The 16518-nt window shown below is 42.5% G+C and overlaps 1 protein-coding gene across 1 annotated transcript; it reads right to left on the bottom strand.

Annotated features, from left to right (window-relative positions):
• Nucleotides 1-13640: 13640 nt before the first annotated feature.
• Nucleotides 13641-16075, bottom strand: RPL37A (ribosomal protein L37a). The gene is made up of 4 exons (XM_024763202.1): nt 16017-16075; nt 15491-15619; nt 14835-14917; nt 13641-13767 (listed from the first exon to the last, which is right to left on the bottom strand). The coding sequence occupies exons 1-4, from the start codon at nt 16017-16019 to the stop codon at nt 13704-13706; spliced, it is 279 nt and encodes a 92-aa protein (XP_024618970.1). The 5' UTR covers nt 16020-16075; the 3' UTR covers nt 13641-13703.
• Nucleotides 16076-16518: the final 443 nt, after the last annotated feature.

The raw sequence follows: 16518 nt of genomic DNA on the forward strand, positions 1-16518 counted from the left end.
GGCTCCTCTGACCACAACTCCAGTGCCCCCCATTCAGATGCTCTTCACCATGCCTTCCTTTGGGCAACTAAATTCTTACTCCCTCCCCTGCAGGGGAGTGTCCTGCAGTACTCCCCCCTACCCCCAGCTGATCTGGGCCCTAACTCATTGGTGCTGATTCAAAGAAAAGCAGGCCCCTCAGGCGGCCGGAGGGTGGACCTGGGCCAGAGTCTGCAGGAGTGGGCAGGAGGGCAAGCAGAGGCGGGAAACCCATCAATCAGCCTGTCACCAAGTCTTTGCCGATCCCCTCCCCCACTCCCTACCGGGACTTGGTCCCATGCCGAGCTGCACAGTGGGGTCCCAGAGAAGGAAGGGGAGAAGACAGGAGTCTTTATTTTGTAGCAGCTAAAGATGTAAAGATGGAGCTCATTCTTTTTGGGGGTCCATCCCCAAGTGTGCTAACCCACCGTCACTCACAGGAGGAAGGTCTGAGTACTGCCGGTAAAGGCTGCCACGGTGGAGCTTAGGGAAAGGGGCAGCCAGGGTAGAGTTTTGAATCAGTATTTGCAAAGTTTTAGACATAAGAGTGAGATAATGTCAGTTGTTTATAAGAAAGAGAGGAGGCAAATAGAAATTATGAGCAGAGTTTAACGCCCTCAAATCGACACCCTTGGTGCTACCATTGCCACCGCCCCCCCCCCTTCTCTCCTACAGGCTTGCTGGGTATGGGGTAACTCCTTTGAGTTAAAGCACTGTTTTTAAAATGTCCCTGCTAAAATGAATCAACTATGCTACTCTGAGAATGTCTTTTTAACCCTGTTATTACCCAGGACTGCATTTGCAGAGAGGGAATACAGGCCCATAAAAGATTCAGGGGCACAGAAAAGTGACTTTGGGATGAGGAGGATAGACTTTAGAAGCGCAGAGCCCTAAGCAGTGAAATCGTGACTCAATGACTTAACCTTGTGTAACTGAACTAGGGGCAGTGAGTCAACTCCTTTGAGGCTTAGTTTCCCCATCTAGTGAAGAGGAGTAAAGCAGAAACCTCCACGGGGCCTCGGTCAGAGAGGCACAATACTAGCACTGCATAGGCACTCTGATACACAGACACTGAGTAAAGACGAGAATGGGGAGAAATGAGCTCGTGGGCAGGGAGCGCCAGACAAAACGGCATTTTCTCGTCCTTCTGAGGCCCGGCTTGACGAGCAAAACGTATCCAGGGCTCCCTCTGCTGTCCATTCCTTACACCCATCTTCCTGTATCAAATACAAAGTGCCCAGGGTCCTGAGCCTGGGGCGCAGAATGGGCTCGTGCCCTAATTTAATCAGTGGAGTCCTGTTTGCACTTTGTTAACGTTATTTCTTGAAAACTTTCTTTCTTTTCCATTCTGCTGTTCCTTCCCTAATTTTATGCCTTTGTCTCATGCCTAGGTTGGCCCTCCCATCACCAATATATCCTTCACAATATATCACTCTCAAAAAACCTCAGTCTCTTTATCTGTAAAAAGAAAATGTTCTCTGAAGTTGAAGCCAGTAAAATAACAGAGTTAAAGTTCGATAACGGAACTTCTAGGTTCAAAGTTCATCCTTTTTCCACATTATCACCTCTCTCTGAAGTGTGTGACCTTAAACATAACATTTAACTTCCCTAAGCTTTTTCCTCGTCTGTAAAATGGAGGAAACAATTGTATTCATCCCATGAGCCTGGTGCGAGGAGAAAGGGTGACAATGAAGGAGCAAAGGAGAATCGACAACAGAAAGAGCACAGTCAATACTTGCTATGGTCCTAAAGCACAGTGCGTTCAAGTAACTGGAGCAAGTTAGGTGCTTACAGTGGAAACAGAACATGAAAACAGATAAGACTGGAAAGGTAAACAGGAGTCAAGTCATGAAGAGCGTTGGAAAATATGGTCCCACAGTCAGCCAGTGCAGGCTGTCGTGAGGATTACATGAGTTTATACGGGTCAAGCCCTTAGAACACAGTCAGGCTCCCCACAAGGCGCATGTGTTAGGTATTCCTGATAAAACCCTCCCGCTGCTAATCACGACTTAAAACGAAAGCAGGGAAATTTGTGAGCAGAACAGCCTTGAGTCGATGAGTTAAGGAATAGCTGCTTGAAGGAGAAAAGACTTAGAAAAAAGAACATCAGGAAACAGAAGTGAAGACCCACATCAACCCTGTAATACTGGCCTTTGAATTTTAACAAATTACATCATTTCATGTGCATGGGTACACACTCATGCACACACACACACGCAGCTCCCTCTCAACAGAGAGAAGCCCCTCTCCTACTGGCTCCCTTTCAAGCCATACCTCCACTCAGCAACCTGTTGGCTCTGCCCAGTGGTAGCGCCATTAGGGCATCTCCCTGCGTCAGTGTAATCTTTTGACCTACTTCTGGGGGGCCATGCTCTACTTAGGTTCACCCACTGGTCTGTGTCTTCACTGCTCTAGTTACTCAATTGAAAAGCCCAGTGTTTTTGACAGTGTATTTATTTAATACTTTCCTCCTGTACTGACCTTCTGAAAGGGAAAAAAAAATTCTTGAAGACTCTGAAAATGTGCTTAGAGACCTGAACACCCTGAGTTTGACAAATGCTTGATAAATAAAATCTTATTCAATTAAATGCTTTATTGCTACAGAAGTCAACGGGTTTTTACAACGGGTAAGAATAGTTTTTAGTATTATTAACAAAATGAAAATACTAAATTAAAATGTTCTCTTCAAACTAGCAAACCCTAGAAAATACACCCAAGTTCATCTTAATTATATATTAGTGGGTTGTTTGTCCCAAAAGACCTGTAATTATTAAATCCTTTGGTCTCTTTCTTTACTTAGTCTGCTTGGTCACATGATGACATTATGGAAATTTAAAAATAACTTAATACTTACTAAACTGTAATTTTACACAAGCGCTTAACCATTTTATATATGCCCTCAAGATGAATCTTCCATACCTTCCACTTCATTGCCAGGCTATGTTCCTTTCTTGTGGTTATACTGTATCACCCCCTAGCGTTATATATGATGCTTGCAGCCAATACATGATGTCAAATCTCTGCTTTACTGAAGGAATGAATAATATCTGTAGATAAGTACTTTCTTGATTTATAGATTAGGTTTCCAAAGAATATATGTAAATCCATTGGGTTCCAAGGCCAAAGTACACCATATAAATCTTCAAAAACATCTAGAGAACTAGTGACCATACCATGATACCTTATGAAAGTTGTTTTCCAATGTCACTGCACAAAACATATAGTGAATATAGTGTTATAAAATCAACAATGATTATTCTGTTTTTCCCTGCTGACATTTCTAGAGATACATCAATGTTTAATGTCAATCCAGGAAAATGGAGCAGCAGGCTTCAGTAACAGAGAACAAAACCATAGACAAAGAGATGGCTCTAGTTCCACTTAAAAGGTTAATTTCTGGGCTTCCCTGGTGGTGCAGTGGTTGAGAGTCCACCTGCCGATGCACGGGACAAGGGTTCGTGCCCCGGTTCTGAAAGATCCCACATGCCGCGGAGCGACTAGGCCCGTGAGCCATGGCCGCTGGGCCTGCGTGTCCGGAGCCTGTGCTCCGCAACGGGAGAGGCCACAACAGTGAGAGGCCCGCTTACCACAAAAAAAAAGGTTAATTTCTTTCAATGACTAGCATCTATTACTATCACATCTTGAGCTGCTGAAATAGTTGATATTTTTTAGTTTTTTTTACTTCATAGAATTTAATTAACATGTTTTCTAGCTTATAATGACTCCAGCTTGCTGGGTCTTCTTGTTCAATGGCATTGACTTTGTAGAATTTATCAGTTCTCCTTATTTCCTCTAAATTCTATTAATTCTTCAGTTTGCTCAAGAACATCTTCAGAGCCATCCCCACCTACTTATCTAGTGTTTCCTATCTTCATCATGGCCCAGAAATGCTAAAAAATCATGCACACATTTTTTCTGTTTAAATGTCCCTATTTGTTTCTAGCAATGCTTTTCTGCCTTGAAGTCCACTTTGTTAAATATTAATACTGCTTTTGTTTCATGGATTAGTGTTTTCAGGTTATATTTTTTATCCCTTTACTTTAAATCTTTCTGTATCTTTGTTTTTAGTGTGTCTGTATCTGATTCTTTAGGTCTTTCTTTAATCTTTATATTTTGTGTATGTAATCCAATTTGACAATCTTTATCTTTTAACTGAAGCCTTTAGTCTGTTTGTATGTAATGTTATTACTGATACATACATACACATATGTGTGTATTTATGTATATGCTTAAATCTACCATCTTACTACATACTGTCCTACTAGTTCTTTTCCTATCCCTTCTGATTGTTTTTTAATTCTATTTCCACTGCGTTAATTTGTTATACATTATTTTCTACTCTTTTAATGATTACCAGAGATTACAACATATACTTGATTTGTAGTTTGACCTCTTCCAGAACAATCCAAGAACCTTAGAACTATTTACCCTTTCTCAACCTATATGCTGTTGCTATAATACATTTTAGTATTACCCCCAAATTTATTATTGCTACTATTTATACAGTCTATATTCACTTGTACTTACCTATTTCTCCTTTTTTGTTGACTTTCATTACTTCCTGCATTTTCAAGTCTTAGATTAGTTACTTTCTGTCCAATAGGTGGACCTGCGATAATAGTTTTGTTTGAAATTGTCTTTATTTCACCTTCATGTTTTAAGAATATGGTCACGGAGTACAGAATATGAAGAACTTTGAAGACATAAATCTATTGTCTTACAGAGTCTATTGTTAAGAAGTTGACCGCCTTAGTGCTGCTCCTTTTATTCTACTAGCTGCTTTTAAGATATTCCTTTTGTCTCTGGTATTCATAATACTATGATATTCTTAGGTGTTATTTTCTTTGTACTTATTTTGCCTAAGGCTTACAGGGAGATTCTTGAATATGTGGCTTGATATTTCTTTATTGATTTGGGAAAATTCTTACCCATTATCACCCCTCCTCTTTCTCCTTCTAGAACTCGTTACACACTTGTTATTAGAACTCTTCACTTTATTTCCTATGTTTCTTACACTTGTTCATACCTTTCCATTGTTTTTTGTGCTTCTGGATATTTTCTTTTGATTTCTCTTTCTAGACAGAGATTCTCTCTTAATCTGCATCTAATTTGCTGTTAAATTCATCCATGGAATTCTAATTTTACCTACTAAATTTTTTACTACAACAATTGTTTTGTGTGTTTTTTGGTAATAAAATTCTTAGTCTTGTCTTTTATTACCTTGTTCATATTATGTAGTTATTTTAAAGTCAATGTCTGATATTATTTGGATACTCTCTGGATCTGTTTCCATTGTTTATTGTTTCTCTTGGTTTTTTTTAAAATTTTTTTTATTTTTTGCCATACGTGGCCTCTCACTGTTGTGGCCTCTCCCGTTGCAGAGCACGGGCTCCGGACGCGCAGGCTCAGCGGCCATGGCTCACGGGCCCAGCCGCTCCGCGGCATGTGGGATCTTCCCAGACCGGGGCACGAACCCGTGTCCCCTGCATCGGCAGGGAGACTCTCAACCACTGCGCCATCAGGGAAGCCCCTCTCTTGGTTTTTAAAATCAAACTATCTTGTCTCCTTGTACACTTGGTTATTTTTACTTGGGTGCCAGATATCATATATTAAAAAGTATAGAGATAATTGAAGTTTAGAATATCTTTTCTTTTTCCAGAGAGTATTTACATTTGCTTCTTGTAGGCAGCTAGGGCACTAGGAATTCTAAATTAACTAAATCCAATCATGGGTTAAGATGATTCAGAACTCATCTTCAGTCCCAGTGAGGACTTATTTCTTGCTCACTTCTACTCCCGGTGTGTAGCCTGCTGGAGGTGTTTTACTCCATACTGGGATCTCACCAAATCAAAGGAAGAGCTAATATCCAGGCAAGAACCTGGGCAACTTCAGGGAATCTTAGAGGCAAAAATTCATGATCTGTCTCTTAGGGTATTTCCATTAAAAGACTCAATTCCAGCTAACCAGCTCTCTCTGTGTGTGACTCTGCCCAATTTATAAATTCCCAGAAGAATAATTTGTTTGATCAATTGTATCAGTTTGTATTATGTGACCAAGGGAAAGGATCCTGCTATTGGTAGCCCCACCATAACCAAATGGAATGAAAAAGGTAAGTTGCTCAAAGGAAGAGATTTGGGGAGACAAAAATGTCTTATTATGGAACATAAGAAAGAGTAAGGAATCAGAGATCACAAAAGATGGGGAACGAATTTGGAGGAGAATATGATTTCAGCTCTAGAAATGTCAAAACAGGTTTCTGTGAAACATCTGATTTGGTCAGGGTGCCAGCAGAAAACAGATGGGACACTAAAATGGGGTGACTGAGGAGAGCTGAATAAAGGGACTAAGGTCAACAATGGATGAAGCCTTCAAGGACTAGTAACAATCGGAAGTCATTACCACCCTAGGTCTTCAGGAATAAGGGGAGAGTGGTTACTAAATCTCAGAAAGAGCAGCTGTAAATACAGGAAAGAGCCACCTAAGAGAGCGGAAGCCTTCAGTCGAAGGTCTACCTGAAGCAACTCTGCCAAGGAGGAACAGAGGAAATAAATATCATGATTCTGCTTTCTTCTCATCTGCCAAGTCTTCTGCTGGTGCCTCCCATTTATTGAACCTAACCAGAAGCCAGAGAACAAGAAAACACATTGCTACAGCCCATACAAGGCAGAGGATCTCCTGGAGCAGAGCTGGGTGGTAAAGATGATGTATCTGGAGAGACTCCCTTTTCTGCGTGTTGCTTCAGTGGCATAAAGAACCCAAAATGATCAAAGAATTGCCTCAAGATTTCAATTTAAATAGAACCAAGACTGTGTTCCCTGGAAGAAGCATTTCTTCCTTAGGCACCGAGACCTCTAAACTCATCAAATTCAAGGTCACAAAGCAAGGGAAACAAAAAATGCCTTCAGTGGGTCAACTGGCATAATTCTCAGTGGTGTAAGTCCCACTTCGATCCCTTGATTTCTTGACCTGTGCATCCTATGGGGGAGAAAGCACTGTTGGGTTTAAGGTACATACTGTATCTCCTAAAACGGTACCTAACCTCACAGAAAGTTACCGCCCAGCTGATCCTATAACCGAGCCTTTGGCAAACCATTAAGTCCACCAAGCTAACTGTCTCCGGATAACGGGGCACATGGTAAAACAACTGACTTCCGTGAGTGTGAGCCAACTGCTGCAATTCCTTTACTTCCTTCACTGTCAGAGACGACACGTATCACTGTACGGGATATCACAGTGATGAATTAGGCGTTCTGCAAGTCCATGAACATTGATGCTGGCAGACATGTTGTAGGCAAGAAAGACAAATCCACACCTGTAATACACATCTATCCCTAATTAGACAAACTGCTATCCTTTGCGTGATGGAAGGCATCTAATATAATCACTTGGCCAAGTGGCACCCCCTAGGGAATGGTGTCACTTTAGCTCAGCACCGGCCTCTTGCAGTTCACCACTCGGCAGAGGCAACAGCATCATCCTTGGTAAGGGGAGACCCCTCTTTCTGAGCTCATACACAGGCTCAGTCGCCACTATCATGCTTGTTTTGTTCGTGGGCCTCTACTGAGCAAGCACCGAGGTAGTGACTGGGGAAATTGCTGACTGACATCCACAGAACGGGTTATCTTATTTTTCTGCTTAGTGAAAACAATATCCATAATGGATGCTTTCTTGTAGGCATTTACCTGGGATACACACATCATCAATTCTGTACTCATTCTAAGAATTGTCGACAAATTTGTCCTTGCACCATTCTTGTCACCAACCTTTGATTCTTATTCTTTCCAACTCCAGCTGGTTAAGTCTAAGACTCTGGAGCAGGTTTAAGTTGTAGTTCAAGTCACTCTGCCACTCAGTCTCTACAATCTAGCAAAGGGAACATTCCACTTTAGAAGGTTGCTGTACATTTATAATTTTACAATTTATACAATTTATAATTTTATGGACCAGGTAACAGATGGGCAGTTTCACATGCATAGAAACTCTACGTTCAGGCATTCTACCAGTAGCAAACAAGAGCTACTTTTCAAATGGATAAGAGATGTTAGAAGCCTCTAACTCCAAACCCTTAGTGCATGTGACTCTTCTTTTAGAGCATCACAGAGCACCTCTACCACTAACACTTCCAGTCTATTGGGATTTGCTAGGTCATAGATGAAATGGCAGTAACTTGGATTATGACTTGGACCTGTTCCAAAGTCCTTTCTCCAGTCGCCACTCAAAACCGATTGCCTTACAGGTTACTCAGTAAATGGGACAGAGAAGCACACCCAAATGTGATGTTTTGTCCCCCAAATCCAAACAGATCCAATAAATATCATGCCCCCTTCTTAATTAGGGGTGGTCTAAAGTGAAGAAACTTGTCTGTCACTTTAGATAGGCAGGGTGACCTAAATCACCGTATGCATGTCGAAGGCACGTAAGATTCACATTACTTCCTGATCTCACTTGGTCCAGTTATTTCATCAGTGTAATGGATCACTGATATTCTGTGAGACATGATCAAGATCCATCAGAATTATGACAGAGAATACGTGAGTTGCTGGCCCTGAAGTAAAACAATGTAAGTATACTGCTGTCCCTGTAACGTGAAGGCAAACTAATTTTGATTGCTTTGCATATAGGGATGAGTGGAAACATTTGTTAGGTTAATAGCATGCCAGGGCCAGAGGCGTTGCTTTCCTCCAATATAGAACTACATTTGGAATCACACCGAGATTGGTTATGACCAAGACCATTGCTCATGACAATTTCAGTTGTTCAGTCGTGCCATTAATCTGATTCCCCAGGGATTCCTTTTGGTTTACTATCTTGGTAGATATTTTAGGTGCAGGGGGAGGGGAGGAGGCAGAGGAGTACAATTCTAGGTTTGTGCTTGACTTTTCCAAAACTAAGAGCCTTCCCTCCATTGGCCAAGGGATGAATGAAAGTTAATTCACCAGCTACTAAGTATTATCTAGTCCCATTCTACATTCTGGGAGTGGGGTAAAAACCCCAGGATGGCAGGCAGCATTCCACACTACCCACTGATGACTCAATCCAAGATAGCATCTGACTTCCGTAAGCTCCTGTTTTGATCATAGTCAATGGCCTCAGGTTTCCATGCGGAAGAACTGAGGCACAATTTACAGTGTATACTTGTAGCCTAGTTGTAATGTTCTTCAGTGACTTGCAATTTGCAAGGTGGTTTGAAGGACAAAATGCAAGAAGTGTTACTTTTAAACTAGACGGTTTGTAAGTTTAGAATACAATTCCAGTAATAAGTTTTATGTTATGGATACTTGCCCTTCTAAAATTATAGCCAATCTGATTTCCTCTTGGAGATTTTTCTTGTCATGTGTAGTTTTGATGAGACGGTTGACTAAGGTGCCAAGGGACAGAAATGTAACCTCAACTAAGCCAATTGGACCCTCTCTTCAGGTTTTTGACTCCAAAATAATGCCCAAAAGAAATAAAGGGGGCTTCCCTGGTGGCGCAGTGGTTGAGAATCCGCCTGCCAATGCAGAGGACACGGGTTCGAGCCCTGGTCTGGGAAGATCCCACATGTCGCAGAGCAACAAAGCCCGTGCGCCACAACTACTCAGCCTGTGCTCTAGAGCCCACGAGCCACAACCACTGAAGCCTGTGCGCCTAGAGCCCGTGCTCTGCAACGAGAAGCCACCGCAATGAGAAGCCTGCGCATTGCAACGAAGAGTAGCCACCGCTCAATGCAACTAAAGAAAGCCAGCGCAACGAAGACCCAATGCAGCCGTAAATACATTTATTAAAAAAAGAAATAAAGGGGACTGTCTCTCAGCTCCTCCATTGATAACTGTGAAGATGCCCTGGTTTCTTCATCTTACAAACCTAGTCTTTTTCTTCTAGCCTGTGAAGCACTCAATTATGCTCCAATAAATATCTCTTCTGCTTTAGTTAGCCTGAGTCAGTCTCCTACATGCAACCAAAAAACTAACTGAAACAGGTAGGAATTGGGGCAGCTCTGTGATCTTGGCAGGAGTCCATGAACGTTTTCCAAAGCTTAGTGCTTTACCTTAGTGTATCTGTGTCATTTGATTCAAATTCTCTAAAAAGAAATGATTGGAGGAATTCCCTGGCAGTCCAGTGGTTAGGACGCTTTGCTCTCACTGCCAAGTGCCCAGGTTCCATCCCTGGTTGGGGAGCTAAGATCCTGCATGCCACAAGGCACGGTCAAAAAATATATATATAGATGATTGGTTCCATTTACTCTATCATTTGTCCATCCCTTTTTAATAGTGCTTGGGGAAATTCTTTTGATTCATGTGCAAAAAGCAGCCAAACCATAACTTACTTTCTCCACAGCCTGGAGTAAGCTAAAGAAAGACTAATCTACAATTAGAATAAAATACTAGGTGAAACACCTGGAAAAGTTATTATTTCTTGATCCTTAGCAAAAATATCCTAGAATGTAACCCTTGACAGATCCACGTGACAACTTCACAGATAAAACCACAAGCAGATGGGATGCAGCAGAGTAAAACAAACCTTCTCCTTACAAGGAACGGCACAAAAGTCCAAAGAATTTTAGCTGTAGAGTACTCCGGATTATGGGTTATGGGTATGTCATATGGTCGTACACACACACACAAACACACACACACACGGCATATTAGCTTCCTGTATCAAAAAATCTTGCTTTAGCTCTTTTCCCTGGGATCAAAAATGTACTTTATAAAAGCTTCTCAGCCCAAACCTCACATCTCTTCCTCCTTCCCCAACATCGTAACTCATCCTCTTGTCACAAGCAGTTTCCCTCCTGATTCCACTTCCTTTCTACTGAAATACAGCACCACTATCTCCCAACTTAGCACTCTTTCCCTCTCCAAGATCCAGTTACTGAGTGTTCTAAAGCCAATTTTACCTAATTTGTTGTTTGAGAGGGAAACTAGTATATCCTTTCTACAAATGAGGAAATTGAAGAAACAGAATAAACTTGTCCAAGGTCACTAGCTAGTAAGAAATTTAAACTCCTACTTCTGACTCTAGAATCCATGTTTTTAACCACTATTCTACATTTCCTTGTTCTTGTCCTAATTTTGTTTCCAAATTAAATTTTGGGAACACTTTGCAGATTTCAGGTAAAAAAAATTAGCATTTTGATTGAAACTGCCTTATATAATTAAAACACTTTTATCACATAAACCAGGAGTTTGTAAATGTTTAATGAGCCAAGCTGTTTCACCCCTGCTAGCAAACTTAAAGAGTAGTGATCATATCTTGCCCTTATTTCAGGGAGTGGTCAATGCACACTGGTTTAATGTACGGTCTCTATCTTCAATTAACCCCCTTCTTCACTGGCTGAACCCACAAATATAGCTGAAGTTCTCTGGTGTCAGCCATACCTCCCACACTCCTCGATACTCCTTCTCAAGGGTCCTGGCTTACAGAGCTGACTGTGGCATGATAGTAACTTGACCCCTGACTCATTTTGACTCACGTATCCCAAAACATATACTCGAAGTTTCCCTTCCCCGTTGTTGAATTCTGGCCCAAAGTGCTATCAACAACAAAATGGCTTTTGGTTTTCCAGAGGAAGACCGTTAACAGTGAAATTTTTAAAACTCTGTACAGATTGCTTGGCTCTGGTTCTACTCCCAAACTGCTGATGTTATTTCCAATCTTAACCGAGTCCTCCCACAATTCCTTCTTAGCCCATTTTTGGTCCCAAAATTCAGCCTCTAGTCCTCATCTCTCGCTAATTATCCTTTGAAACAAAGCTCAAGTATCCCCAGCCCTCACCTACACACCCAAAACAAAACTTGCAATTAGATGTGTTCCTGTTTGGGCTTTCTGGTGACCTGTATACACACAAATAGCATTGGGCTGGCCCAAAAGTTCATTCGGGTTTTCCGTAACATCCTTAGGAAATATTTAGAATACAATGAGATGGCCTGTAAGCTTAGAGTCTAGTGAGGAACACAGGCATTATTTTTTACCCTGATGCAAAGTCAATTAAACAGCTTAGAAAAACAAAGGTTCAGAAAACCACTGTAAAACCAAGCCAGAGGGCGGGGAAGCAGATTACGAAGGCACACACTCTTGAGCCCATAAAATAGAAGGCAGCCTAGTACAGTGAGAAGGCACGGATTAGGGGTCAGAAACCTAATTTCCAGCCCCACCCCTACCAGTTACCTCCTGTAGTCTTGGAAAAGTCACTATTTTTTTTCTTATCAATTTATTTATTTTTGGCTGTGTTGAGTCTTCGTTGCTGTGTGTGGGCTCTCCCTAGTTGCAACTAGCAGGGGCTACTCTTCACTGCGGTGCATGGGCTTCTCATTGCAGTGGCTTCTCTTGTTGCAGAGCATGGGCTCTAGGCACGCAGGCTCAGTAGTTGTGGCACAGGGGCTTACTTGCTCCATGGCATGTAGGATCTTCTCGGACCAGGGCTCGAACCCGTATCCCCTGCATTGGCAGGCAGATCCTTAACCACTGTGCCACCAGGCAAGCCTGAAAAGTCACTATTTTTTTAGCCACAAAAAATATTTACTGGGCTTCCCTGGTGGCGCAGTGGTTTAGAGTCCGCCTGCCGATGCAGGGGAAAACGGGCTTGTGCCCCAGTCCGGGAAGATCCCAAGTGCCGCGGAGCGGCTGGGCCCGTGAGCCATGGCCGCTGAGCCTGCGTGTCCGGAACCTGTGCTCCCCAACAGGAGAGGCCACGACAGTGAGAGGCCATGTACCGAGAGAAAAAAAAAAAACCTTACTATTTCAACAGCCTTCTAATTGGTCTCTATGCCCCCCACCCACTCCTCTTAAACTATCATAAAAAAAACAACTATGTTTAGGCGTATCAGTTCTGGAGCCAAGAATGCATGGGTTGAAATCCCAGCTTCATCATTTACAAGTTATATAACTTTGTCATGTGTAAATAAGATTATCTCCACTTCATGAAGTTGTTGTGGTATTAAATAACACTCTATGCTTAGAATACCCAGGCTCAACAAATGTTAAACGTCACCTCACCACTTTTAAAATTCTAGTAATTCTCTATTGCCTACAGAATCACACCCAAATTCCCAAGCAAAGTAACACAAAAGCCTCCAAATAAGACTCCAAATTAGTAATCCCAGCTCCCATCACATGCTCCATTCTACTACCAGGCATTACGCGGGAAACTAAGCAGAGAAGTTAAGAAACTTAACATACACCATACAACTACCTAGGCAGTTTGGCTGAGTTGGTGCTTCTTAACCACGGCCACCTAATGCTTATTCAACTCCCTATGTGGATCCAAAATCCCATTCCTGCAGGCCTGTGTCAAACATTTCTACAAGGTCAATGTGTGGTCAGACAAAACACCAAGTTCATAGGCAGTGTATGTCATCCTACCTTCAAAATATTAAAATCTATACATTAACTGTGATTTTAAAAGTTTGCATTTTTTGAACCAATGTATCTCAAAGAAATCTAACTGGCAAGAACAGACTTAGGCTCATATTTTTATGTCATGTACCATCTGACTATTGAAAAAAAAACTGGATTATGACAACCCATCTGAGCATGTTCTTCCAACAAAAATTAAAAGAATTTTAGTATCCAAGTCCTTTTTTAGAAAGTTAATGCAATGCAAATAAGAACATCTAACTAATAGAATTAACAACAAACCAAAGTAATTTTGTTACATAAATTAACCCATTTATTATAGGCTAGCAACGTATCAAATGGTGGCGCTTCTACTGGTCCTTCAATTCCTTCAGTCTTCTGATGGCAGACTTTACTGTGACGGCAGAAGTGGTGCTGGAAAGAAAAACAAATTTGGTTCCAAAACTAGTTAACATGTAGAATGGCAAATGAGAAATGTGCCTCATTTTTACATTACAATCTTAATGACAATGATGGCATCTATTAACAGCCACGTCTTCAGAACCTGAATCTCATGCATCTGATTTCTCAGACAGCGGAGCATGAAATTAACATGAAGGAATGACTACAAGAGGCTGACTGAACTCATTAAAAGAGAACGGACAGAATGTCCTAAGAAACTAATAAATTGTAAGATGGTACGGTGAGATATCAAGAAAACAATGACTAAGGTAGTAAAGCAGACTACAGGACACTGTGGAAATGACAGAAGAATGTTTTGCCACAACACTCAGGAACTGCACCTGAAAAACATACACCCACCCCACCCCCACGTGGTAGATGAATGCTAATTTAACCATCAGGGCCAAGAGAGCAACCAACTCCCCACTTCCCCTTTCATCCTCACAGACACTCCCACAGGTGCTTTTACGTATATCCACATTATCATTTCAACATTTTCCAACGTTTTACATTGTTTCCATTTTAAATTTAAATTTAACAAAAATCAACAACTTCAACTACACTAGCCAAGTCCCTTAACTGTATGTAAGTGACTATTGTATTGGACAGCCCAAGCCCACACACTAGCTAGAGGAAAAACATGTCAACCTGCAGGGTCAGCAATGAATTCCAAGGTTAGCGGCCTTCAAGAGTGGCCTGAGTTTCCAGGAACGGATAAACTCAGGAGTCCACGCAATCAATAACCAGCACAGAGGTTTATCACAGCAATAAATATCACCTGGCCCTTGTCAGTCACAAAGCTGAAAAAGTCCAACCAATACTGTTTAGAGTGGCAAAGGCGTGGTGGCCCAGATGGCCTCAATACACATACAGTAATAAGCTAACTGACCTCTTAGTTTTTATAAAAACAGCCTGCCACACAAGTGTTCAGCAGTCAGCCCAACTAACAGACCTGTTAAACAAACTAGCCCATCCAGCAACAAACCTGGAATTTCGACGTGCTCCAAACACTTCCAAATACCATAAAGAAATGGACTCACTTGTAGGTCCACGCACCACCAGCTACTGTTTTCATGCAGGAACCACAGTGCCAAATGCCCACAGCTCGTCTCTTCATCTTGGTCTGTAAAAGACAATCAATTTTTCCTATGACCAAAGAAGAGCCTTTTATATAATAAACATACAGGGGTCTAAATTACACTAGAAAACTAAAGCTGGTGTATTTTATGTGGCTATTCATGTTTTTTCTAATTTCAAGTTCACTGGTGCAAAATTTGCATTCACCATGGTGACACTTCCAGGGATGTGGAAGACCCTTCCCTCCCCCCAAAACAAGCATTGCCATAACAGTACTTTTGCACACAATAAATACAAATATTTAACAAAAATCTCTAGCAACATCAGTAGACAAAACACAGAACATGTCCCACAAAGCAGGTTTGGTTTCGGCTGGGGCTGCCAAATAATTTTTCCCCCTTTAGCTCCCAAATAGTTTTCTTTAAATGAAAAGCGTTTGACAAAACCTGAAATTACAAACAATACTCTTATCTCATAACGGGTCACCAATGGTATGTGCAACTCTAACCGCTCAACAACTTAGAACCAGCAAACCATTTATAAACTTCCTTCAAGAGAGGGCTCACTTCAGAAGGAAACCTTCCCTCCCTCTCCCCCGCTGCCCCAGCGCCCATCTTACCTTGCCACAGAAGGAGCAAGTGTACTTGGCGTGCTGGCTGATTTCAATTTTCTTCACCATTTTCCTCAGGGAGGCACCATAACGGGTCCCGTATTTGCCCACGATTCCGACCTTCTTGGTGCGTTTCGCCTGTTAAGAATGAGATAAAAGAGAAACCAGCGATATTAGGACCAAGAAACGGAGACTTCGCCCCTCCACCAAGTCCCGGGGCCTCCATACGCCATTCTTCCACCCACCCAGCCCCCGCCTGTCACGTAGCTCCCCCCATTCCACCCCATCCCGGTAAAACCAGGACCGACGGTGGGCCCGGTGCTCCGAGGGCACCCGGTTAACCCGGCCGGACGCGCCAGCCCACCCCGCCAATCCGCTCCAGGCCGCGTCCGAAAGGAGCGGCGAGGGTACAGAGGCCGGGGACACGGCACAGAGCGGGCGAGCAAGAGAGGTAGGTTAGGACGAAGAAACAAACAAAAAAAAGGATAGATGCAAGCAGATATACATCTAGGCCTCACCCGGGAGCAACACTCACCATGACGCAGCAACCAAGTCCAAGCCTAGAGAGGAAGTGGCCAACTGCGCAGGCGCGGTTTTAGGCGGTCAAGCGGAAGTGGAGGGCTGGGAGGCCCAGCTAGGAACTGAACTCTATGGTTCGGAGGTTTTTCTCATTCCGGGTGCCTCCCGGAGGGTGTGGCTGGACGCTTCTGAGACAGGTTTACTCTTTCACAGGTTGTAGCAACAAACTGTGTAGCCGAAGCACTTTCCCACATCGACATTATCTGACACATATCTCACGAAATCCTGCAAAGCAGGTACGATTTCCGTCATTTTTATGGACAAGATTCAAAATTTAAGTGACTTGCTCACTGGCGCTTGGCTTAGATAAGGGCTTAGATCTTATGATTCCAAATCTCATTGCTTTCTACAGTATGCCTTCTAAAAGCGGCAGGCCCTGTGCAGGGGGCCGGCACAGAGGTGACTAAAGACCAAGGCTCCACTCATAAGTTACAGTCCAGCCAGAGGAAGCCATGTGA

Source organism: Neophocaena asiaeorientalis, unplaced genomic scaffold, assembly GCF_003031525.2.
Source record: "Neophocaena asiaeorientalis asiaeorientalis breed wild unplaced genomic scaffold, Neophocaena_asiaeorientalis_V1.1 scaffold86, whole genome shotgun sequence".
NCBI classification, from domain to species: Eukaryota; Metazoa; Chordata; class Mammalia; order Artiodactyla; family Phocoenidae; genus Neophocaena; species Neophocaena asiaeorientalis.